This window comes from Hyperolius riggenbachi, chromosome 6 (genome assembly GCF_040937935.1).
Source record: "Hyperolius riggenbachi isolate aHypRig1 chromosome 6, aHypRig1.pri, whole genome shotgun sequence".
NCBI classification, from domain to species: domain Eukaryota; kingdom Metazoa; phylum Chordata; class Amphibia; order Anura; family Hyperoliidae; genus Hyperolius; species Hyperolius riggenbachi.
Window position 1 is genome coordinate 349,495,615 of NC_090651.1, and position 26,564 is coordinate 349,522,178.

Here is a 26,564-nt window from a genome sequence, read left to right on the forward strand (position 1 = left end):
CTACAGCCTGCCTGCTCAATATACACAGCATCCAAACTACACAATATACCATACACTGTACATATACACCATCCCAACTACAGCCTGCCTGCACAATATACACATCATCCCCACTACACAATATACCATACACTGTACATATACAGCGTCCCAACTACAGCCTGCCTGCTCAATATACACAGCATCCACACTACACAATATACACATATACACCATCCCAACTACAGCCTGTCTGCACCATATAAACAGCATCCACACTACACAATATACCATACACTGTACATATACACCATCCCAACTACAGCCTGCCTGCACAATATAAACAGCATCCACACTACACAATATACAATACACTGTACATATACACCATCCCAACTACAGCCTGCCTGCACAATATAAACAGCATCCACACTACACAAGGAGTTTTTAATCAGGATGATACCATTTTTTGGCGAACTTAGAGATTAATAAACAGTAAACTTTCGGCTAATAATTAGCCTTCGTCGGACTTGGTACCTGACAAAATGTGAAAAACACAGCTTATATATACTGACATACAGAGTATAAACATTCTTTAGCAAACATAAATAAAAATAATTAGATGCCTTAACTGTTACTTCAGGAGGCTTTCCCAGGCATACTGGCTAAATTGATAAGATTTAGCCAGTTCACACGCCACAATATACCATATACACACAGTGTTCCGACTACACAATATACCATATACACACAGTGTTCCGACTACACAATATACCATATACACACAGTGTCCCGACTACACAATATACCATATACACACAGTGTCCCGACTACACAATATACCATATACACACAGTGTCCCGACTACACAATACACCATATATACACAGTGTTCCGACTACACAATATACCATATACACACAGTGTCCCGACTACACAATACACCATATACACACAGTGTTCCGACTACACAATATACCATATACACACAGTGTCCCGACTACACAATACACCATATACACACAGTGTTCCGACTACACAATACACCATATACACACAGTGTTCCGACTACACAATATACCATATACACACAGTGTCCCGACTACACAATATACCATATACACACAGTGTCCCGACTACACAATATACCATATACACACAGTGTCTCGACTACACAATATACCATATACACACAGTGTCCCGACTACACAATATACCATATACACACAGTGTCCCGACTACACAATATACCATATACACACAGTGTTCCGACTACACAATATACCATATACACAGTGTTCCGACTACACAATATACCATATACACCCAGTGTTCCGACTACACAATATACCATATACACACAGTGTCCCGACTACACAATACACCATATACACACAGTGTCCTGACTACACAATATACCATATACACACAGTGTCCCGACTACACAACACACCATATACACACAGTGTCCTGACTACACAATACACCATATGCGTGCACAATGTTCCCTGTAAGACAGAGTAAGCAGTGTGGTGGGATCGTGTAATATAGTGTAAGCAGTGTGGTGGGATCCTGTAATGTGTGGTGAGATCCTGTAGTATAGAGTAAGCAGTGTGGTGGGATCCTGTAGTATAGAGTAAGCAGTGTGGTGGGATCCTGTAGTATAGAGTAAACAGTGAGGTGGGATCCTGTAATATAGAGTAAGCAGTGTGGTGGGATCCTGTAGTATAGAGTAAGCAGTGAGGTGGGATCCTGTAGTATAGAGTAAGCAGTGTGGTGGGATTCTGTAGTATAGCGTAAGCAGTGTGGTGGGATCCTGTAATATAGAGTAAGCAGTGAGGTGGGATCCTGTAGTATAGAGTAAGCAGTGAGGTGGGGTCCTGTAATGTAAAGTAAGCAGTGTGGTGGGATCCTGTAATATAGAGTATGCAGTGTGGTGGGATCCTGTAATATAGAGTAAGCAGTGTGGTGGGATCCTGTAGTGTAGAGTAAGCAGTGAGGTGGGATCCTGTAATGTAAAGTAAGCAGTGTGGTGGGATCCTGTAATGTAGAGTAAGCAGTGTGGTGGGATCCTGTAATGTAGAGTAAGCAGTGTGGTGGCATCCTGTAATGTAGAGTAAGCAGTGAGGTGGGATCCTGTAATGTAGAGTAAGCAGTGTGGTGGGATCCTGTAATATAGAGTAAGCAGTGTGGTGGGCTACTGTAATATAGAGTAAGCAGTGAGGTGGGATCCTGTAATATAGAGTAAGCAGTGTGGTGGGATCCTGTAGTATAGAGTAAGCAGTGTGGTGAGATCCTGTAATGTAGAGTAAGCAGTGAGGTGGGGTCCTGTAATATAGAGTAAGCAGTGTGGTGGGATCCTGTAATATAGAGTAAGCAGTGTGGTGGGATCCTGTAATATAGAGTAAGCAGTGTGGTGGGATCCTGTAATATAGAGTAAGCAGTGTGGTGAGATCCTGTAATGTAGAGTAAGCAGTGAGGTGGGGTCCTGTAATATAGAGTAAGCAGTGTGGTGGGATCCTGTAATATAGAGTAAGCAGTGAGGTGGGATCCTGTAATATAGAGTAAGCAGTGTGGTGGGATCCTGTAATATAGAGCAGGCAGTGTGGTGGGATCCTGTAATATAGAGTAAGCAGTGATGTGGGATCCTGTAGTATAGAGTAAGCAGTGTGGTGGGATCCTGTAATATAGAGTAAGCAGTGTGGTGGGATCCTGTAATATAGAGTAAGCAGTGTGGTGGGATCCTGTAATGTAGAGTAAGCAGTGAGGTGGGATCCTGTAATGTAGAGTAAGCAGTGAGGTGGGATCCTGTAATGTAGAGTAAGCAGTGTGGTGGGATCCTGTAATACAGAGTAATGCTACGTACACACATGCGACAACGATCGTTCGTTAAGAACGACGAACGAACTTTTAATTGATGAAAGAACGACCTAAGTAAAGATAGTTTTAAAATGTGTGTAACGATCTGATCGTTAGAACGAACGTTACATCACAGAAAGCAACTATTGCGCCTGCGCATAAAAATGAGAAGTTCCATGGTGAAATAGTGAAATGCGCATGTCAAGCCTAGTACGAACGACCGTTTCCAACGATGTACTACTTTTGCAAACGATCGTCGTTGGTTAAAATCCGCCGAGACAGAACTTTCTTTTGTAGCGATTTGGCTCGTTCGTCGTTTGCCTTAATAGTCGGTGGTTCGTTTTTTGTAACGATCGTCGTTGGTAAAGATCGGGGAACGATCGTTACAAACGACTATAGTCGCATGTGTGTACGCACCTTAAGCAGTGTGGTGGGATCCTGTAATATAGAGTAAGCAGTGATGTGGGATCCTGTAGTATAGAGTAAGCAGTGTGGTGGGATCCCGTAATATAGAGTAAGCAGTGTGGTGGGATCCTGTAATATAGAATAAGCAGTGAGGTGGGATCCTGTAATGTAGAGTAAGCAGTGAGGTGGGATCCTGTAATATAGAGTAAGCAGTGAGGTGGGATCCTGTAATATAGAGTAAGCAGTGTGGTGGGAGATCCTGTAATATAGAGTAAGCAGTGTGGTGGGATACTGTATGTAGAGTAAGCAGTGAGGTGGGATCCTGTAATATAGAGTAAGCAGTGTGGTGAGATCCTGTAGTATAGGCTGACCAGGCGTCCTCTCTTGCCCGGACAGGTCCACTTTTTCTGACCTGTCCAGGCAGTCCTCCCGGGTTTTTGAAATGTCCGGGTGAAGAGAGCCGAACACCAGCGAGATGAGCAATTAGCCACTACATTGCGGCTCTTTAGTGAGCCGGACTTCCCATCACTAACCTAACCACTATTCTGGGCTAGAGACAAGTCTCTGCCAGAGAGTCTCTGGCAGGCTGCTCCTCTGGCTGCTTCTGTGAGTCATGAGTCGACTCATGAGTCAAAGATTGCTGGCCTAGAATCTAGGCCAGCAATCTTTGACTCATGAGTCGACTCATGGGAGCAGCCAGAGGAGCAGCCTGCCAGAGACTCTCTGCATCACATGGAACCAGAGAGAGCAGAGGGTGGAGGCAGAGAAAATCAGCGTGGAGGGAGTCAGGAGGTGGGGCTGGGAACACTCGGAGGAGCAGAGCAGGAGAAGGGTTGTCTATGGAGGGGTGAGTGCTAGATGAGCTCAGAACATCCTCTCTGCCCTAAAAGATAGACAGTTATTAATTAAAGTGGACCTGAACTCAGAACTTGCTTTCTGCCCTAAAAGGTCCACAACTACACAACAGCATAATCTATATATATATATTAGACTAAGTGCCTCAACCTTCAAACAAGAAGAAGTACTTTGCATGAGAAAATTTATGCGTGCTCAAACACCAAGTTTAAGGCCTCTTTTCCACGGACTGTTGAGCTGTGTGCTCAGCACGCAGTTACCAGGCAGCAGTGAGCAGATACCAGGCAGCAACAAGCAGTTACCAGGCAGCAGCAAGCAGATACCAGGCAGCAGCAAGCAGTTACCAGGCAGCAGCAAGCAGTTACCAGGCAGCAGCAAGCAGTTACCAGGCAGCAGCAAGCAGTCACCAGGCAGCAGCAAGCAGTTACCAGGCAGCAGTGAGCAGATACCAGGCAGCAGTGAGCAGTTACCAGGCAGCAACGAGCAGTTACCAGGCAGCAGCAAGCAGTTACCAGGCAGCAGCAAGCAGTTACCAGGCAGCAGCAAGCAGTTACCAGGCAGCAGTGAGCAGATACCAGGCAGCAGCAAGCAGTTACCAGGCAGCAGCAAGCAGTTACCAGGCAGCAGCAAGCCGTTACCAGGCAGCAGTGAGCAGTTACCAGGCAGTTACCAGGCAGCAGCAAGCAGTTACCAGGCAGCAGCAAGCCGTTACCAGGCAGCAGTGAGCAGTTACCAGGCAGCAGTGAGCAGTTGTGAGAGTTTGAGAGCCATTTCACTGCCTATTCACAGTCCATGGAAAAGAGGCCTTACCCTAGCAAGTCTGACATTGCAAATCTGGCCTAATTGGCTATTCATGAGGCAATGCTCATGCAAATGCATGCACAAACCAATACCACAAAGCAGTCACCCTGCTACATGCTACATTAGCACTATCCGGCTTAGTGCACACCAGAGCGGTTCGGCAGCGTTTTGCGATCCACTTGCGGCTGCGGATAGCTTGGGTAATGTATTTCAATGGGCTGGTGCACACCAGAGCGGGAGACGTTTTGCTGAAACGCATACTCGTGAGGTGAGGCATTTTTTGGATTGCGGAGGCGTTTCTGCCTCCAAAGTATAGGAAAAACGCAAACCGCTCTGAAAAACGGCAGTTCAGAGCGGTTTTGCAGGCGTTTTTGTTACAGAAGCTGTTCAGTAACAGCTTTACTGTAACAATATATGAAATCTACTACACCAAAAACGCTTTACAAAACCGCAAAATACTAGGTGAAATGCTACAGAAAAATAAGAAAAAGCGTTTCAAAATCTGCTAGCATTTTGCGGATCTGCTAGCAGTTTTTGGTGTGCTCCAGGCCTCCAGGAGCGCCACGGGGAGGATTCCCAATGCCCCCTTTTTATACAACTGGGGGGGACTGCAGGGTCCCAGGCTCTCTCACTGCCTGTAAACCACAGCGGCACCCCGGAGGGGGAGGCTGGGTGGCGTGGACGACCCCCCCCCCCCCCCCCCAAGTGTGGCCAGCGCCGGGGAGAGCCGTCTGCACCCACCTCCTAATATTAAAAACAGGCACTTACCTTAACGTCCATTGCGTTCTGCTAAATGCACATTAATTTGGGGGCACCACATGAGAAAGGAGAGAAGCATGGGTCACCCCGAGCTTTAGAGCTCAGGGCTGGCTCACATACAGCACTCCAGAGGGGGGGGACAGGCGCACTCACTCCAGGGTTCACACCACCGGAGCAAGCCATCCACCACCTGCCTCCAAAGGATACAAACTGCACAAAATGCTTGCCATGAGAAAATTAATGCGCATGTAGCAGAACCCAATGGACGTTAAGGTAAGTGGCTGTTTTTAATATTAGGAGGTGGGTGCGGACGGCTCTCCCTAGCGCTGGCCACGCTTGTGGGGGGGGGGGGGGGGGCGGCTGCGCCACCCAGCCTCCCACTCCGGGGTGCCGCTGTGGTTCCCAGGCAGCGAGAGAGCACTTTGCAGTATTGTTTTTTTGACCCTGCATAGTTTGGCATGCGAAAGCAAATGCATATTTGCATGAGCATTGCCTCATGAATAGCCAATTAGGCCGGATTTGCAAAGCCAGACTTGCTAGGGTTAAACTTGGTGTTTGAGCACGCATACATTTTCTCATGGAAAGCCTACTTCTTCTTGCTTCAAGGTTGAGGCACGTACTCTATTAGATAGATAGATGCGGCGTATGCTACGACGCGGGTTGGCTAGTGCCCTTTATTAAAGTGGACCTGAACTCAGAACATGCTTTCTGCTCTAAAAGATACCTCTGCCAGAGGTAACAGTTTGTGCAGTTATGTGTCGGAGAAAACTGTTGTTGCATTTCATTCCTCAGAGTTAACGGTTGCAGCATTTATCATTTTGACAGTCATTGTTGTCTAATTGCATTTTGTGGTCGGCCGGCCCTCCACCATGTGGTCTGGAAAAAAAACAGCCCTCCATGCCCGCGAAGTTGGACAGTACACTGCTAAGGTCTTGTATATTTGGCCCCACCCATAACCACGCCCACATGCTGTTGTGATCGTCCTCTTTTTTGGAAATCAAAATATGGTCACCCTAATAGAGTAAGCAGTGTGGTGGGATCCTGTAGTATAGAGTAAGCAATGTGGTGAGATTCTGTAGTATAGAGTAAGCAGTGAGGTGGGATCCAGTAGTATAGAGTCAGCAGTGTGGTGAGATCCTGTAATATAGAGTATGCAGTGTGGTGGGATCCTGTAATGTAGAGTAAGCAGTGAGGTGGGATCCTGTAATATAGAGTAAGCAGTGATGTGAGATCCTGTAATGTAGGGTAAGCAGTGTGGTGGGATCCTGTAGTATAGTGTAAGCAGTGTGGTGGGATCCTGTAATGTAGGGTAAGCAGTGAGGTGGGAGATCCTGTAATATAGAGTAAGCAGTGTGGTGGGAAATCCTGTAATATAGAGTAAGCAGTGTGGTGGGATCATGTAATGTAGAGTAAGCAGTGTGGTGGGATCCTGTAATATAGAGTAAGCAGTGTGGTGAGATCCTGTAATGTAGAGTAAGCAGTGTGGTGGGATCTTGTAGTATAGTGTAAGCAGTGTGGTGGGATCCTGTAATATAGAGTAAGCAGTTATGTGAGATTCTGTAGTATAGAGTAAGCAGTGAGGTGGGATCCTGTAGTATAGAGTCAGCAGTGTGGTGATATCCTGTAATATAGAGTAAGCAGTGTGGTGAGATCCTGTAATGTAGAGTAAGCAGTGTGGTGGGATCCTGTAATATAGAGTAAGCAGTGTGGTGGGATCCTGTAATATAGAGTAAGCAGTGAGGTGGGATCCTGTAATGTAGAGTAAGCAGTGTGGTGAGATCCTGTAATGTAGAGTAAGCAGTGTGGTGGGATCCTGTAATGTAGAGTAAGCAGTGTGGTGGGATCTTGTAGTATAGTGTAAGCAGTGTGGTGGGATCCTGTAATATAGAGTAAGCAGTTATGTGAGATCCTGTAATGTAGGGTAAGCAGTGAGGTGGGATCCAGTAGTATAGAGTCAGCAGTGTGGTGAGATCCTGTAATATAGAGTAAGCAGTGATGTGAGATCCTGTAATGTAGAGTAAGCAGTGTGGTGAGATCCTGTAATGTAGAGTAAGCAGTGTGGTGAGATCCTGTAATATAGAGTAAGCAGTGAGGTGGGATCCAGTAGTATAGAGTTAGCAGTGTGGTGAGATCCTGTAATATAGAGTAAGCAGTGAGGTGGGATCCTGTAGTATAGAGTAAGCAGTGTGGTGAGATCCTGTAGTATAGAGTAAGCAGTGAGGTGTGGTCCTGTAATATAGAGTATGCAGTGTGGTGGGATCCTGTAATGTAGAGTAAGCAGTGAGGTGGGATCCTGTAATATAGAGTAAGCAGTGATGTGAGATCCTGTAATGTAGGGTAAGCAGTGTGGTGGGATCCTGTAGTATAGTGTAAGCAGTGTGGTGGGATCCTGTAATGTAGGGTAAGCAGTGAGGTGGGAGATCCTGTAATATAGAGTAAGCAGTGTGGTGGGAAATCCTGTAATATAGAGTAAGCAGTGTGGTGGGATCATGTAATGTAGAGTAAGCAGTGTGGTGGGATCATGTAATGTAGAGTAAGCAGTGTGGTGGGATCCTGTAATGTAGAGTAAGCAGTGTGGTGGGATCCTGTAATGTAGAGTAAGCAGTGTGGTGAGATCCTGTAATGTAGAGTAAGCAGTGTGGTGGGATCCTGTAATATAGAGCAGGCAGTGTGGTGGGATCCTGTAATATAGAGTAAGCAGTGTGGTGGGATCCTGTAATGTGTGGTGGGATCCTGTAGTATAGTGTAAGCAGTGTGGTGGGATCCTGTAATATAGAGTAAGCAGTTATGTGAGATCCTGTAATGTAGGGTAAGCAGTGAGGTGGGATCCTGTAGTATAGTGTAAGCAGTGAGGTGGGATCCTGTAATGTGCGGTGGGATCCTGTAATATAGAGTAAGCAGTTATGTGAGATCCTGTAATGTAGGGTAAGCAGTGAGGTGGGATCCTGTAGTATAGTGTAAGCAGTGAGGTGGGATCCTGTAATATAGAGTAAGCAGTGATGTGAGATCCTGTAATATAGAATAAGCAGTGAGGTGGGATCCTGTAATGTAGAGTAAGCAGTGAGGTGGGATCCTGTAATATAGAGTAAGCAGTGTGGTGGGAGATCCTGTAATATAGAGTAAGCAGTGTGGTGGGATACTGTATGTAGAGTAAGCAGTGTGGTGGGATCCTGTAATGTAGAGTAAGCAGTGTGGTGAGATCCTGTAATGTAGAGTAAGCAGTGTGGTGGGAGATCCTGTAATATAGAGTAAGCAGTTATGTGAGATCCTGTAATGTAGGGTAAGCAGTGAGGTGGGATCCTGTAGTATAGTGTAAGCAGTGAGGTGGGATCCTGTAATGTGTGGTGGGATCCTGTAATATAGAGTAAGCAGTGTGGTGGGATCCTGTAATATAGAGTAAGCAGTTATGTGAGATCCTGTAATGTAGGGTAAGCAGTGAGGTGGGATCCTGTAGTATAGTGTAAGCAGTGTGGTGGGATCATGTAATGTAGGGTAAGCAGTGAGGTGGGATCCTGTAATGTAGGGTAAGCAGTGAGGTGGGATCCTGTAATATAGAGTAAGCAGTGATGTGGGATCCTGTAATATAGAATAAGCAGTGAGGTGGGATCCTGTAATGTAGAGTAAGCAGTGAGGTGGGATCCTGTAATATAGATTAAGCAGTGTGGTGGGAGATCCTGTAATATAGAGTAAGCAGTGATGTGAGATCCTGTAATGTAAAGTAAGCAGTGTGGTGAGATCCTGTAATATAGAGTAAGCAGTGATGTGAGATCCTGTAATGTAGAGTAAGCAGTGTGGGGGGATCTTGTAGTATAGTGTAAGCAGTGTGGTGGGAGATCCTGTAATATAGAGTAAGCAGTGTGGTGGGATACTGTATGTAGAGTAAGCAGTGTGGTGGGATCCTGTAATGTAGAGTAAGCAGTGTGGTGGGATCCTGTAATATAGAGTAAGCAGTGTGGTGGGATACTGTATGTAGAGTAAGCAGTGTGGTGGGATCCTGTAATGTAGAGTAAGCAGTGTGGTGGGATACTGTAATGTAGAGTAAGCAGTGTGGTGGGATCCTGTAGTATAGTGTAAGCAGTGTGGTGGGATCCTGTAATATAGAGTAAGCAGTGAGGTGAGATCCTGTAATGTAGAGTAAGCAGTGTGGTGAGATCCTGTAATGTAGAGTAAGCAGTGTGGTGGGATCCTGTAGTATAGTGTAAGCAGTGTGGTGGGATCCTGTAATATAGAGTAAGCAGTGATGTGAGATCCTGTAATGTAGTGTAAGCAGTGAGGTGGGATCCTGTAATATAGAGTAAGCAGTGAGGTGGGATCCTGTAATATAGAGCAGGCAGTGATGCGAGATCCTGTAATGTAGGGTAAGCAGTGTGGTGGGATCCTGTAGTATAGTGTAAGCAGTGTGGTGGGATCCTGTAATATAGAGTAAGCAGTTATGTGAGATCCTGTAATGTAGGGTAAGCAGTGAGGTGGGATCCTGTAGTATAGTGTAAGCAGTGTGGTGGGATCCTGTAATATAGAGTAAGCAGTTATGTGAGATCCTGTAATGTAGGGTAAGCAGTGAGGTGGGATCCTGTAGTATAGTGTAAGCAGTGTGGTGGGATCCTGTAATATAGAGTAAGCAGTTATGTGAGATCCTGTAATGTAGGGTAAGCAGTGTGGTGGGATCTTGTAGTATAGTGTAAGCAGTGAGGTGGGATCCTGTAATATAGAGTAAGCAGTTATGTGAGATCCTGTAATGTAGGGTAAGCAGTGAGGTGGGATCCTGTAGTATAGTGTAAGCAGTGTGGTGGGATCCTGTAATATAGAGTAAGTAGTGATGTGAGATCCTGTAATGTAGGGTAAGCAGTGTGGTGGGATCTTGTAGTATAGTGTAAGCAGTGAGGTGGGATCCTGTAATATAGAGTAAGCAGTTATGTGAGATCCTGTAATGTAGGGTAAGCAGTGAGGTGGGATCCTGTAGTATAGTGTAAGCAGTGTGGTGGGATCCTGTAATATAGAGTAAGCAGTTATGTGAGATCCTGTAATGTAGGGTAAGCAGTGAGGTGGGATCCTGTAGTATAGTGTAAGCAGTGTGGTGGGATCCTGTAATATAGTGTAAGCAGTTATGTGAGATCCTGTAGTGTAGGGTAAGCAGTGAGGTGGGATCCTGTGGGACTTAGTGATGCAGAGTTCACAGTGTGTTAAGTTCAGAGTATACAGAATATATATAGTAATCATGTCTTACCATGTAGCATGGCTCTGTGGCACTCGCTGGTATGGGTAAGGGGTACAGTAGCCGGGATCTGGGCTGATGGGGGCAGATGAGTTTCGGAGAAGTTGCCATGTTTATGGAGACGATTCGGCATAGGATTTGTCTATAGAGAAGAAGCCACAAATAAGTAGTGTGCAAGAAATGTCCCTAAAAAGGAAAACCTTATTGCTCAACCTCTTCCCTTCCTTACAGACTTTTCTACAGACATACGGGCACAGATTGGTAAAAGTACAGTCCTGGAGTGCAACAGTCTCAGAATGGCCTGCTTAATGGCTTTGTCTGCTGGCTGCTAGCAATATTGTACCATGCCCTGTTCAGCTCAGTTTCATCTCTACACAAAGGAGCCCAATACAGAAAAGCAGACAATGGGATGTGCCTATGTGCCTGTTCATCAAGAGGAGTAGGGAGTGATAAATGTTCAGCTACAGGTTTCCCTCTCTCCCCAGAGTAGTCAGATGCTGTGAATCAGGGCCGGGCCGAGGCATAGGCTGGAGAGGCTCCAGCCTCAGGGCGCAGTGTAGGAGGGGGCGCACAATTAATTCAGCAGTCATTCCTAATTGTGTTTGAAGCAGAAAGAAATAAGAAAAAGGGATACATAGCAGTGACTGCAATGCAGATAACTAGATATTAAGGTGTTGGGGAGATTGTGGGCCCTGTGGCACCTCTTAGTCTAATAACAATCAGTGTGTGACGGCTGGGGAGGGAGGGATGGAGGGGCGCACTTTGGTGTCTCAGCCTTGGGTGCTGGAGGACCTTGTCCCTGCTCTGCTGTGAATGCATATGTTTGTTTCATGAATGGATTGCCTGATTATCAAGAGTGGAGAGTATTACAAGGTTTAGTCAACTGTGTTCTGTTCAGAGCGTTGGAAGGTAAGAGCATCAGGCGACTTCTGAGATGAAGCCAGGCCACCCAAGTCTTGGGAGGGTGAAGGTCTAACCTGTGTAAGGGATCAGGTAGGAAACGGGGTGCTTGAGCTCCCTACATAGCCCAGCAATCACAGGCACTAAAGGCTCCAATACTGTTCAACACCCATGCAAACTTTATTTATAGCTAAATACACTACAAGTAAAGAAATAATGCAAAAGCAAAATAAAATAGCAAACAAAAATCCCTTTTACTATCCACAGACTCTAATGCTAGGTACTCACAGTGCAGCCTCCTACCAAACCAACGGGTGCCAACTATTATTTTCCACTTCTCTGATCTGCTCCCGATCCATAACGGAATCGATTTTGTGAAGTAATGATCTAAAAATCGATCCATTATTGATTGGGAGCAGTTTGGACATGTACACACAATGCAACTTCCCATCAGAATACCAGTTAACCTGACGGAAAATTGCATAGTGTGTACCTAGTAGAACTCACATAAACAACATTTCATTAACTTCTATGCACTCCTGACCCAACTAGGCCAAGCCCAGGCATAGAGCAATGACAGGCTGAAGGATGGGAGCTTATCTAGTCTCCATGGGCTCGATTCACAAAGCGGTGCTAACCTAGTTAGCACGCCTAAAGGCTTTGTGCGTGCTAACTAGTAGTTAGCCTGCACAAAGCTTTAAGAAATCGCGCACAGAGTTTTGCGCGCAAAACTTTACGCGCGTAAACCGTTATGCGCACATAAAGGTTTACTATGCGCATAAAGGGTTGCACACATAAAGTTTTGCGCGCATAACTTTGCGCGTGATGTTTTTCGCGCGCAAAAAGTTCTTTTAGGCACGCTAAGGGGCTTTTCACAGGCGTGCTAACAGTTAGCACTGCTTTGTGAATCAAGTCCCATGAGTAAACTCTTGCTTAACATCTGCTAAAGCCTAAACGTTTTATATTCCTGCTGAGAACTTGCAGTTCACTTGCTGTGCTGAAGAGAACTTAAAGTGTAACTGTCGGGCATAAAATCAATTCTTTATTTTTATCTGGTAAACAAGTAATAAGGATGCTAATCAGGCAATCCAAAAGTTAAAATCACTATTACTTTTCTTGTTGATAAATAATCATTCCCCAGTTTACCTGACTCTTACTTGGTACTTTGCATGCTGGGTTGTCCTTTTTTGCTTCTGTACTTCCCCTCAGACTTAACTAATGCAGTCTGATTGGCTGAAGCCTCTTCCCCTCCTGTTTTCCCCTCCCACACCTCTGTTCCTCTCTGATTAGCCAGTATTTCTCATGCTGAGACAATGCACGTTCTATAGTGGAGGGTGGGCAATGCATACACAATCAGGCAGAGGAGAGTAAGGGAGGAAACTACATCAGGATTGGCTTCAAAATAGCCACAGTTAAAATGGGAAATGCTAAGAAGGATTTCCTCTTTTTTTTACTGTAGAAGAATCGCTAAAATCAAGCCATGGACAGTGGAATACATATGTTATGTAAGTAGAGCAAGTATTTATCTACTTATAAATGTACTTTTTAGATAGTATGCCTGACAGCTCCTCTTTAAAGGATATCCAAGTTTAAATAAAAGCACCCAAAAAGAATATATACACACATCCACAATGGCATCCACTCCTGGACTGTGTCCTCTGTTTCTCCCCACAAGCCTCCGTTTATTCACAATTCTTCCCGGACTAGGACCCAAGCAAAAGTGTTCAGGACCTTTGAACCAGATATTCTAGCTTTTGCGCATGCATGCTTGGCTCCAGGACACCGCTCTGGCCACATTCCCATCTTTTTGTGCACTGTTGATAGTGATGTGAACATGAGAAAGCCAGAGTGCAGCCCGAGCAGTGTCCATAAGCCAGCTGCAAATGTGCGAAAGCTAGAACATCCAGCTCCAAGGTCCCAACCACTTATTGGTTGGGCCCTAGTACGGGACGAAACGGGGATAAACTGAGCTTTGCAGGTGGAAACAGAGGAGTGGATGCCGATGTGGATGTATATATTCACTCTTTTTGGGTGCTTTTTTTTTTTTTTATATTCGGATAACCTTTAACACAAACCAGTGAGATTTAGTAAAGAAAAAGTTAGATACTTACCTCAGTGGAAGGAAGCCTCTGGATCCTCCAGAATCTTCTCGTCCCTCTCTTTGTTCCAGCGCTGGGACAGTAGTATGGATCGGCTGCTCGGTTGAGGGGGGAGGGGTTATGGAATTGAGAAGGGGAGGTGTTGTGTGATTGAGAGAAGGGATTATGGGATTAAGAGAAGGTGTTGTGTGATTGAGGGGGGAGGATTTATTGGATTGAGATGGGAAGGTGTTATGGATTGAGTGGGGAGCAGTTACTATGTTAAGTGGAGGGGTTATGGGATTGAACGGGAAGAAGTAGTGTGTAGTGTGTGCCCAATAAGCACCCCGTTTATTGGATTGAGATGGGAAGGTGTTATGGATTGAGTGGGGAGGGGTTACTATGTTAAGGGGAGGGGTTATGGGATTGAATGGGAAGGAGTAGTGTGTAGTGTGTGCCCAATAAGCACCCCGTCTGTCATGTTCAGCTATGACTGTCACTGTGTGCTTCCCCTCTCCATCCTGACACCCCTGAATTGTCACAGGAACTATAAAGCCCCCCGGCAGACAATGATTTATTACAATCACTATACGGTATATGCTTCATGTCTGTCCCCACACAATACTACAGCACGCAGGTCTGTATGCTTACTCACCAAAGCTGGCGTGTTGGGGATATGGAGGATGACGGCTGAACTGGGTGGGAGGAGTCTGCGCTGGACCGCGCCATCTTGGCTACACAAGCTTGGGCACTGGATGAGTGGAAGGATGTTGCTTGGTCGCTGTGTGTTGGACTCCACGCTTGAGGATGGCGGTTCCAGTGAGGCTTGGGATGTGATGGGTGGAGAGGAGAGACCTTGGCACACCTGTGGCTGGTGTGTGAGGGGCTGGGTGATGGGCAGCCCTGGACGGGGGGTAACTGGTGGCTGTCTCTGGATGACAAATTGCTGCATAATGGGCTTTGGTTCTTGTATCAGCTGTGTAGAATAAGCTGCAAAGAGAATATATTTACATATAGAATCACATCTCCTGTATTGTCTCAAACAGCAAAGTGGACATCAATTTCACACAATATTATTATTATTAATATTATTTTGAAACTTAATTTATAAAGCACAAACATATTACACAGAGCTGAACAATAGGGGAGCCATTACAACATTAAGCAATGTTACATAGGAACATTACAATGTTAACCAGTTAAGGACAACGCTAGTTAAAATCTACGCCCTGTTTTGATGCTGATGTGGCTACCAGGGCATAGATTTCAGCTCACGCTGCTGTGCGTTCTTGCCGCTCCCGCCACTTTCTGCCTGCCGCAGCTCACTCACCCTTCCGTCTCTCTAACTGCAGAGCCCTGTGAGCCGGTCAGGAGCCGATTGCATTGGCTCCTGACCCTGTCTATCAATGTAAGCAACACCCATTGGCTTACATTGATTACACGGTCAGGAGCCAATGAAAGCGGCTCCTGACCGGCTCGCAGGAACTCTGCCGTCATAAAGATGGTAGAGTGGATGGCCTGAGGGTATGTGCGGCGATTCCTCGTTATTCGGTCATTTATGGTACCAGCGGCCTCTGGTCCTTAAGGGGCCGCTGGCACTTAAGTGGTTAAACAATGGTACACAAAATAATCATGTAACGATAAACGATGGTGCGCAGATTGCAGTGTATGGATACATTTAGCAGATGAGTCACTGAGTCCATGTGGTGGCAAAGAAAAGCACACGGGGAGGAGGGCCCTGCCAAAACAGGCTTACAATCTAAGAGGTGGGGAGAGGGACACATCAGGGGAGGTGGGGTGACAGTTCAGTGTGGGTGTGTGTGTGTGGGGGGGGCGGGGTTGTGGAATTGGAGTTATGAAGATGACAGGTAGGCTATGGTGAACAGATAGGTATTTAAGACCTGCTTGAGTGAGTTGAAAGGGGGGGGGGGGGTGGAGTTCCATAGAGAAGGAGCTGCTCTGCAAAAGTCCTGGAGCCTCACAAGTGAACAAGTGATGTAAGAGGTGGACATCCATGGAGTGTTGGAGGATCGGAAGAAGCGGGTTGGGGAATATCTCTGGATGAGATTGGAGTTGTATGGAGGGGAGGTATGGTGGATGGGTTTGTATGCCAGGCAGAGCAGTTCACATGTAATTCTGAGGGGGGCAGGGAGCCAGTGAAAGAACCTGCAAAGATGGGCAGCTGAAAAAGAGCAGAGGGAGGGGTGATTGAGCCTAGCAATGGATTGCAGGAGGTGGAGTCTGATCTGAGGAAGTCCAGAAAGGATGGCATTGCAGTGGTCTGGATGGGAGATGACCAGAGCATGGACCAGGAGCTGGCAAGTGTCAGGGGTTGGGTAGTGTTGCGGAGATGGAAGTAGCAGGACCTGGAGACGGTCTGGATGTGGGGGATGAAGGAGAATACTGAGTCAAGATTGACACCCAGGCAGCAGGTTTGAGAGGCAGGGCGATGTATATAAACACACATAGCCATACTACATGATGTCATGTGACCAGCCAAGCATAGCACCTCCTGTGAGACCAAGGCATCACCTGATACTCAGGGTGCCCATAAGAAACCCGCTGGATCTGCAGGATCCATATACTGTAAGTGGAAGGAATAGAACCGGATTATCACCACAACATATGCTATGATGCAATTAAATCACCACCTCCCTGAGGATTATCTTTACTATAACTCAAAACTTTTCCCACAAACTTTTAGAACACGAACACTAAAGCAACGGCCACTTCTGGTCACAAAATCTAAGACTTTATTGTGTGGAGGCTGAATGGCCTTCACAATAACGTACCCCTCGTAATGTGTATGGTGGGGGAAGGGTTACCACAGCTTTGGAAGTGCTCATTATTTATTAATAAGGATGTGAAGTGGATGCTGTTTCCATGGTAACCGCTGCTCCATCAAGCGATAGTGAGATCTGTCCATCAGTACAGTCGGGTGATATGACATCAGGAGATGCATAAGGTGGTGGTACAGTGTGAGGACTCCAAACACATTTAATATTAAATAAAGCTTGATGGGGTTTCCCTTAGCTCCAAGAATAAAAAATAGGAAAAAACCAGGAGCAAATAGTGCAAACTTCATCCCTGCATTTCCCCATATCTCCTTGCAGGGATGTAGCTACTACGTCCCTTGCTGCCGCGCACACTCCCGCTCATCCCCCACGCTCGTTACCACCGCCGATCGCTAGACGGGAAATCATCTGAGTCCTCGTGTGAATGAGATAGCACCATGTTATGTCTGATCGCGTTGCCCGGAAGCTCCCCTCCACACTGCCTTTCACGCATACTCAGTGGGGACTTAAAAGTACCGTATTTTTCGGACCATAAGACGCACCGGGGTTTTAAGGACAAAAATCAGGAAAAAAATATATAACTAAACCTAGGTGCATCTATGGTGCAGGGGTGTCTTATGGAGCTTTCCCTCCCCGAGCTAGCTCTATCTCCTAAGCTACACTGCCCATCTAAATTAACCCCTGCTGCCTTCCTCAGCTACATTAACCCCAACTGCTTCCGAGTTACACTGGCACCCCTCCCCCCCCTCAAGCTTTTGTATCCCCTGGCAACAGCAGGGAAAAAAGCTTTACTGTGGTGCCCGTCCCTCCTCCTGTGGCTCCTCCTGGCAGCCCAGAATTAGAAAAAATACATGTTCCATGCCCCCCCCCCCCCCAACCTGTAGCCCCTGGCAACTGGCCAGTAATAACAAAAACAATTTTCTCGCATCAGCCCCTCCCCCCGCTATGTCTCTTATAACCCCAGAGTCCAGAGAATAATAAAACAAACTTTGTCAGTGGCGCCCCTCCCCTCGCTGAGCCTCTTGTTGCCCCCGGCAACAACACAATAGCCATTAGTTACTACCGGTGCGCACCATCACGTGACCTGACTGCGCACCGTCGGGTCACGCAGTGAGAGGACGCCAGCGCGAGGCTGCAAGCATGGGAGGACACGAGATGGAGGATCGCGGCGGCTGGAACAGGTAATTAGGCTTCCGCTGTAGCGCTTCAGACTCTGCATTTGCCGGTGAGATCAGAGAGACATATAGCGGCATTGGAGCAGCTCCGGTAGTAACAATTTGCTATTGTGTTGTTGCCAGGGGCAACAAGAGGCTCAGTGGGGGGAGGGGCGCCGCTGAGAAAGTTTGTTTTATTATTCTCTGGACTCTGGGGTTATAAGAGACGTAGCGTGAGGAGGGGCTGCTGCGGGGAAAGTGTTTTTTTTTATTACTGGCCAGATGCGGCTCAATCAAAAATGTAGTATTCGGACTATAAGACACACTGACTTTTTAACCCCCACTTTTGGGAAAAGTGCGTCTTATAGTCCGAAAACTACGGTCATTTCCCTGAAATATTTTCCTTTCCACATGTCCTACACACCCCAAATTTTCAGGGTAGGAAGTGGACCCCCCAAACTACTTATGTGCCAAATTACAGCCCCGAGTCACGCTGGTTCCAGAGATAGATTACAGAAACCAATCTCGGGAACCAGCTGGGCTTGGGGGCTGCAATTTGGCACAGAATCTACCCTGAAAATAGTGGGAGTGTAAGAGGTGTGGAAGAGGAGATATTTGGGGTGTTATTTGGGGCAGCATAATTCAATAGGAAATGTGGCAGCACAGGCTCCTACTGTGCATGCGGGGCATTTTTTAACATTAACCCCTTACCTCCCACACTCCCCATTAGTTACCCCCAATTTTTTTTTTGTAAAAAATAAATAAAAATAAATATACAATAAAAAAAAATACATAGTTACCTTAGGGACTGAACATTTTTTAATATGTATGCCAAGAAGGTATATTACTGTTACTTTTTAAATTATGGGCTTGTAATTAGTGATGGATGCAAAAAATGCACCTTTATTTCCAAATAAATTATTGGCGCCATAGATTGTACTAGGGGAAATTTTTCAATGTTGCAATAACCGGGACAAATAGGCAAATAAAATGTGTGGGTTTTACTTATGGTAGTATTATTTTAAAACTACAATGGCTGAAAACTGAGAAATAATATTTTTTTTCTAATTATTCCCGTTAAAATGCAGTTAGAATAAAATAATTCTTAGCAAAAAGTACCCCCCCCCCCCCAAAGAAAGCCTAATTGGTGGCGAAAAAAACAAGCTATAGATTGTTTTGTTGTAATAAGTAGTAATAAAGTTATAGGTGAATTAATGGGGCTGACAGGTGAAAACTGCTCGGTTTTTTTTAAGGGGATAAACCCTTGGAGGTGAAATGGTTAATAAAAACACATTTTTGAAGTCCTTTGTACCATTGTTGTTTTTATGATTTTGTACTGGATTCCATATTTGGTTGGAGCCACGTTCACTTCATTGCTAAGAGCGGAGTCCCTCCCATACAAACCTCCCTGAAACCTCATGTGGCCTGAACAAGGCCTGAGACCTCTCACAATAATACGTTCAGGCAAGGGTTTCTGGATCACGTCTTCTCCAATGCTCCAGGAAAGCTCAGAAATTATGGATAAGGAGAATACCTTTGGAAACTTTGTAGTACAATTCCATCTCTACAAACACAAAAGTGATTAGAGAATTTCTGGGGAACCTCCCTAAAGAAAAAAACATAACTACAGTGTAATCTTTGATATAGTAAACATTCAGGTATAGTAAACTTAATGACCAGGTCCCAGCCAAGCACCATTATAAGTATATGGGAGTAACGCCTGGTACAGTAAACTCTGATATAATAAAAATTCTGTTATAGTAAACCTGTTTTTTGGCCCCTGCGGTATTCTGAATCCAGCTATAGTGGAAAGTGGGCGGGCACATGCATCATACGTCAGTCACAGACCCTTGAACCATGGTTGGTGGGCAGGCTGGCAGCCACTTGTAGCCTGCGCTATCTGCACACTACTCTGGGCTTGCATGGATCACCTCAAAAGCACAAGTTAGTGAGACCTATGCTTTCAGTGTAAGCTGCTGCCTGATAACTGTGGGAATGGCCCATCATCTGTGACTTGCTTGTGCATGGCTGCAATGCTACCAGGGTCGAGGAGTCAAAGCAATTTTTTGGGTACCCGGAGTCAGTCAGTGGTTTCATAAATTAGTTTCAAATAGTTTGATTGGGTTAATAAAAACCAATTACACAGTACAGCAATTATTCTCTTGCCCCTATCGGGGCTGTGCTAGGTACAAACATAGTAAGAAAAACAGGTAAACAGGTATCATACATGCATTCTGCTTTTGTGTGGAATGTGGCATAGGAAAGCAAAGAGGGCGACAATGAGGTTTTATAGCCTTGGGGTTTTTACATAAGTTCATAATGTAAATGCACAGGAGCGCAATCCTAAAAGAGTCGAGGCACTCAACCATGGTTGCCAAGTTTTAAAAAACACATCAAAGGTATAATTTATGATGGCTAATATCCTTTCGGAGATCATAATATTAAGTATTATGTTGTCAGTTAGATGAATGGAGAGTGTTGGCTGCATCCATTGTTTAGCTATGTGTGACCTAGCAGCCTTTGCTACGTGTTGTGCTAACCGGTGATATGGATGCTTCCATTTTGGGGGCTTATCGCCAAAAAGAAGTATACAAGGATCTGGAGCTAGGGAAGTCCCCAACGCAGTGTTTATTAATGAAGTAACTTCCCCCCAATATTTCTGCACCACCGGGCAAAACCACCATATATGCTTAATGTCTCCTTCTCTACCACACTTTCTGAAGCATAACTTTGATTTGGTTGGGTCCATGCCATGTAACTGAAATGGTGTAATGTATGCTCGATGGAGGACCTTATAATTGGTTTCAATGTGGGAGAAGTAATTACTACCCTTAGAGAGGGTAGTGCAACATTTGGACCATCTCTCTGGGGTAAGTTCAACTCCCAGCTCAGATTCCCATGTTAGCATTGGTTTGAGTTTTTGAAGTGCAAGGGGCTGTGAAAGGATGGAGTACAGTAGCGATATAAGGCCTCCTTCTAATGGTCTAAGGTCGCACCAGGCCTCATAGGATGAGCGTTGTGGGATGGAAGAGTTAGTTGGGCCCATGGATTTCAGAAAGTGGTATATCTGCATTGCTGCCAGAAATTCTGAGGGGGGAAATCCCATTTTAGCTTTAAACTGGTCCCAGGATGGAAGTTTATCATTTATAAACAAGTGTTTGATGTGGGTGATCCCCTTATCCTTCCACCATCTGAACGCCCGTAGGTCCAGTCCTGGCTTGAACATAGGGTTACTATATAACGGGAGGAGTGGTGGGATTTTTGATTGTAGTTTTCTGAACCTGAGAGGTCGCCATATAGAAAGTGAGTGGGCCGAGAGGGGTGATTGATATTTTATTGAGGGAGGTAAGGGAGACATGGACCATTGCAGAGCCGGGAGTGAATATGGATGCAATAGATCGGATTCAATTTGTGCCAAAAGTGGCGAATTAAATTTAGAGTGTATTTGTGCTAACTGCGCTATTTGTGCTGCTTTATAGTATGTTAAAAGGTTGGGTACCCCCATTCCTCCCCTATTTCTATGTGAGTGCATAGTTGCGCGATTTATACGGCTTTTTTTGTTGTTGCTAATCAATCTGAAAATTGCGTTTTGAAGATCCTTAAGGTTGCTCTGGGTTACTATAATAGGGAGGGTTCAGAACAAATATAGAAGTCGGGGGAGGAGGTTCATGCGCACCGCCTGTACTCTGCCTGACCAAGAGATCATAGGAAGATTTCATTTCTGTAGGTCACTTAACAGCAATGAAATCATAGGTCTATAATTTATGCCATATAGTTCTGCTGGATCTGAGGGGATTTTTACTCCTAAATATGTAATATATTTATGCTGTAGAGTGAGGTTTAAGGAAGATGTCAGGTGTTCTGCTTGAGATCGAGGGACATTGGTAAAGAGGACTTCTGTTTTACAGACATTGAGGCATAGGCCCGAGATTTTGCCAAATGCTTTCACCAGCGTTAATAGATTCGGTATAGAGGTATGTGGAGAGGTCAGTGTTAGTAACAGATCATCTGCAAAGAGTTTAGCTTTATACGTTTTCCCCGCTATGGTTATGCCCTGTATGTCAGGCGATCTTCTAATTTCCTCTGCCAAGGGTTCAATTACCAGAGCAAATAACGCAGGCGAAAGTGGGCACCCTTGTCTTGTCCCTGTAACGATTGTGGAACTTTCTCAGTGATCAGCGCACAACGCGTGCGCTGATACGGCGGAAATCCTCCACAAGCGTATATTTGCAGGCACCCAGCAAATGGTGCTATGCACCCGTAGAGGGAAATTCCTGTCGGCAGATGGTGCTGGGGAGTGCAGAGGAACCAATCCTCTGTACCTCCACAAATGCCAGACAAGAATTGTACGAAGCGCAGAACGCAATCGCAAGAGAGGCGATTGCGAATGAGAACGAGCAAAGGGACAGGTTGTGTGTGTGTGCATAAAACTAGTCGCCAACCCGCGACTGTGCACACACCACAGCAGGTATGAAGTAGGAACGCGATCGCGAGAGGTGCGATCGCCAGACGTGACACAAGGCTACAGCAAGGCGGAGCACGAGAGTAGCAAAGGCACAGCAAAACATACAATGAGGAGATACGGAAAATAACAAACGCTAGCTAACCGCAAACACCGCACTCATTCGCAACAGTGCACGCGGTTATGCGCGGTCTCCACGTGATAAGCACAATAGAGACAAGCACGCCTAACTAACCATCGACAGACAAACATGAAACAGAGGACGCGAACGCTTGCTTAACGGTTACCTCACCGAGCCTCAGCAAGCGTCCGTAGCAGACAAGACAGACACACGAAAACAGGGACAAGCGAGAGACAGGAATCACAGCACCAGCAAAAGTGGCTAGCGCGATCCAGGTACAGAGTAGCAGAACAGAAGGATCCACAGCACTAACGAAAAGTGGCTAGCGCGATCCCAGGAGACAGAACAGAAGGATCCACAGCACTAGCGAAAAGTGGCTAGCGCGATCCCAGGAGACAGAACAGAACGATCCACAGCGCTAGCGAAAAGTGGCTAGCGCGATCCCAGAAGACAGAACAGAAGGATCCACATCGCTAGCGAAAAGTGGCTAGCGCGATCCAAGGAGACAGAACAGAAGAGATAGCTGGTAGCAACCGCTGCACCAGCTATACTCCAAGAACAGAGATCAGAACCATTTCCTGTCGACCACCGCTGGGACAGGACAACAGCAACAGAACAAACAAACAGATAAACAATCCTAACTGCATTAGGGAATCTGCCTAGCACTGTTTCCAGGAATTACTCTAAGCTGATCTTCAAACAAAGAGCATGGCTGACACTCTCCAGAGTGTTTCACAGGAAGACTCCTTATGACCAGCCAAGCATTGTGGGAAAGACATAGTACTTATAGTACACGCCTCCAATGAATGTGGCCAGGCAATTTGCATGACAACGTATGCAAATTCCTCTGCAAGCACAAGCTGCAAAACTGACAGAAGCTCTTCTTTCCAGAGTCCTGCAGCATGCAAACCTACACAATGGTCAAAAAGCTGCCTGCCTGCACAGGCAGCTGAGCAAATCATCACAGTACCCCCCCCCCCCCCCCTCCAGGGTCGAATTCCAGACGACCCTCAAAAGTGCTATTAGCAACAGACTCAAACTGAAGACTCATGAAGGTCGGGACAGCCCGACAAGGTCCAATTCCAGAGTCAGTCCACCCGAAACCGACCTCATCGGAAACAGAAGCCACCGAAACATGCCCATCAGCACTACAAGTCTCAGCGTAACACCCATCAGGAATGTGGATACCAGAGAAGAAGCCATCGACACCCTCCAGACAATACCCACCACCTTCCAAGGAGCGTCCGAAAATACCGAATCTGCCACAAAACCTGTTCGAAGTGTCCCTTACAACACAAAAGCCACCGTTGATCTTATCCAGGGTACCAAGCAAAATTTCTCCCGGAATCTCCCAGAACCTTTTGAAGCTCCACAGAGATCCCAAGAGGGCAGAACAATCACCAGGCTCACATGGAGAACTATCAAGAACCCCTATGGAACCAATGACAATTCCAGACTCAGAATTACGAGGACACCCATCAAGATCAAGACTTTCAAGGACCACTTCTGAGCATGCAAGCAGGCAGGCTAAATCAGAACATGTCTCCACCGAGGAAGCATCTGAGTACGCTGGTAACCGAGGCACACTTGGGCTTTCTGGGTCAGAGCACACTGGGGTACACCAGCACAGGAGAAACCTCAGGACATGTCGGGGAACTGCCAACCTCAGAGTCCGGCACGACAAGACCAAAACCAGTACCGGGCAGAGAATCATCATGAGTGGAGGTCACAGGTACTGGTCTTTCAAAAGATGACTCGGACATAAATTCAGAATTTTCTGTGACTGTAATATCATCATTGACTACATATGAGTGAAGCTCCACCAGAGCTGCAAAGGTAGTCAACACAACAGCAATGCCTACTGAAGTGGGCAACACCTCAGAAGGACTTGGGGGACAGGAGACATCTCCTACAAGTTCTGCTCCCTTTGGGAGGAACTCGGAGACCTCCAGAACATCAAACAAGACCTCAGGAACATCATTTTCCAGGTTTTCTAAGAAGGATTCTGAACTATCCAAGTTACAGGGCAAAACTGGAACTTTGTTTTGTGGACAGGGCAGATGTCCCAGGAATGGTTCCACCATAACCTGAGACTGAACTTCATCATAATTAGCGGGATGTACAGGAATATTTACTGGAACACACACTGACTCCCTAACTTCATTCTCACTGTACCCCGAATTCTGTGTGGCAGTAAAACTAGCTTGTAACTCCAAAACTGCAGAAAAACAGGTGAGTATAGTGGCAATACCTAGACGAGCCTCTAGGGACACTGCAGGGGATTCTAAGCAAGGCCACATTGACTCATCCAGAGTACAGGGTGCAGAATCAGCACTTCCCTCAGAGCAAGAAAGGGGCTCACAAACGTCAGTGTGAAAGGAAAACATGTTTTCATTCATGGTACAGGGCAGGTTCAGAGAAAACGTCTCTGAATAAGGCAAAGCAGGTTCAACATCAGATACGCAAAACCGAAGCGCTGTCTCACTCTTAGATTCGGCTAACAATGTCAAATCCGAGGAATCAGAACGCAAAACCTGCGAATCAAAATTCACTTTAGGTTGTGAAACTGATGCTTCCATAGCGCAAACCTGAGCGATCTGCGGAGCAGACTGCAAGGCATCTAGGACCGAAACACTGGAGCAACTGTCATCAGGCAACGGGTCCTTACAGGTGTGAACAGGGTGAGACAGAGACTCATTTGCAGAAGAAATAGTGACATCAACAGGATAAACTTTATTAGGCATATTAATTTTACTTTTGACGCTGCATAGTCGAGAAATTTTCCCCATAGCAGGGTCACAGACGGAAGATCTCAAAGATCTGTTACTAAATGACAAAGAATCCCACACATCCTTGAGGAAACCAGCAGACTCATGCCGATCACAATCTGCAGGAACATCCGAGAAACAGGCATCAGATCGCACAGATTCAAACTGCACACTGTCAGGAGCGAATCCTTAAGGATTCGCACAGGAATCAACCACAGCGGCACACTCATTCATTTCAGATTGCACAAAGTCAAGACTCACATGCTTTACCCCAGAAAGGCAGGAACAATCATCCGACAACGATGTCTCTTTATTGGAATCAATTGGTTGGTGTGTGTGCAACTCATCCAAAATCGTCTGCCACACATAAATCACCAGATCCACATCATCCTTGTCACATTCATCGGAATCAATCAGAAGGTACATTGAATCGAGACAAGCATTCAAGACATTTTCGCTTTTTGCGATGTAAAAATCGCAAAAGGCTTTCCAATCAAAATCGAATTCTTCCAGCAAGGCCCCAACATCCCAGGAAGCAAATGGGGGTTCAAACAGGCCAGTATCCAGATAATCTCCATATGGGTGGAGTTCAGGAACAAGAACAGATTTTTAACTGCTTTAATACAGTGTGCGATCCTACCTATAGCAGGATCCACATAAGCTTTGGATTGGGGCAAAAAAACCTGGAGATTGAGCAACATCATCATACACATCATTAGGGAGTGTTTTTTTCAGATGCTTGCGCTTTTTAGTTTTTCCCTTTTTTGCAACTTTGCATGTCTGCTGTTTAAAACCTGAAGTGGCAACAGACACATTGAACTGATGGGCATACTGAAAGGTTTTGCATGGAAGGGAAAGGTCAGCTGACTTATCAGCAGCTACACACTCAATCAGAGCAGGTGTTAAGCCAGGCAGTTTAAACCAGTGAGAGAATTTCACTGCAAGAAACTGATATAGATTATCATTCCAAGAATTGATTTTTAGCACATCATATGCCCAGGTGAACAAATCGTCTTTTAAGAGCACATAGGCAAACAGAAGAGCCGACGTGGACGGATCAGAAATCTGAAAGGTGGGATTCAGACAAAACCTCACACATTCAGAAAGAAATTCCGCCTTGGTCTCTGAATTTAGCCTTTTAAAGCTCTTAAAGACACAGGACCCAAACTCGCCAAAATCGTACAAATCAGAAATTCCGTCTACACTGGGGTTTTGGGTTGGGCTGGTCATACTGTAACGATTGTGGAACTTTCTCCGTGATCAGCGCACAACGCGTGCGCTGATACGGCGGAAATCCTCCACAAGCGTATATTTGCAGGCACCCAGCAAAAGGTGCTATGCACCCGTAGAGGGAAATTCCTGTCGGCAGATGGTGCTGGGGAGTGCAGAGGAACCAATCCTCTGTACCTCCACAAA

General features: G+C 45.9%; 1 protein-coding gene across 5 annotated transcripts in view; it reads right to left on the reverse strand.

Moving 5' to 3' along the window:
* The window catches only part of PHC2 (polyhomeotic homolog 2), a 317,874-nt gene that overhangs the window by 54,087 nt on the left and 237,223 nt on the right, over nt 1–26,564 (reverse strand). For all 5 annotated transcript variants that reach the window (XM_068241613.1, XM_068241609.1, XM_068241610.1 and 2 more), the window contains 2 exons: nt 14,504–14,838; nt 10,883–11,012 (listed from right to left, as the gene is read on the reverse strand). In XM_068241613.1, coding sequence (XP_068097714.1) covers nt 10,883–11,012; nt 14,504–14,838 — 465 coding nt within the window. The remainder of the gene's footprint in view (nt 1–10,882; nt 11,013–14,503; nt 14,839–26,564) is intronic.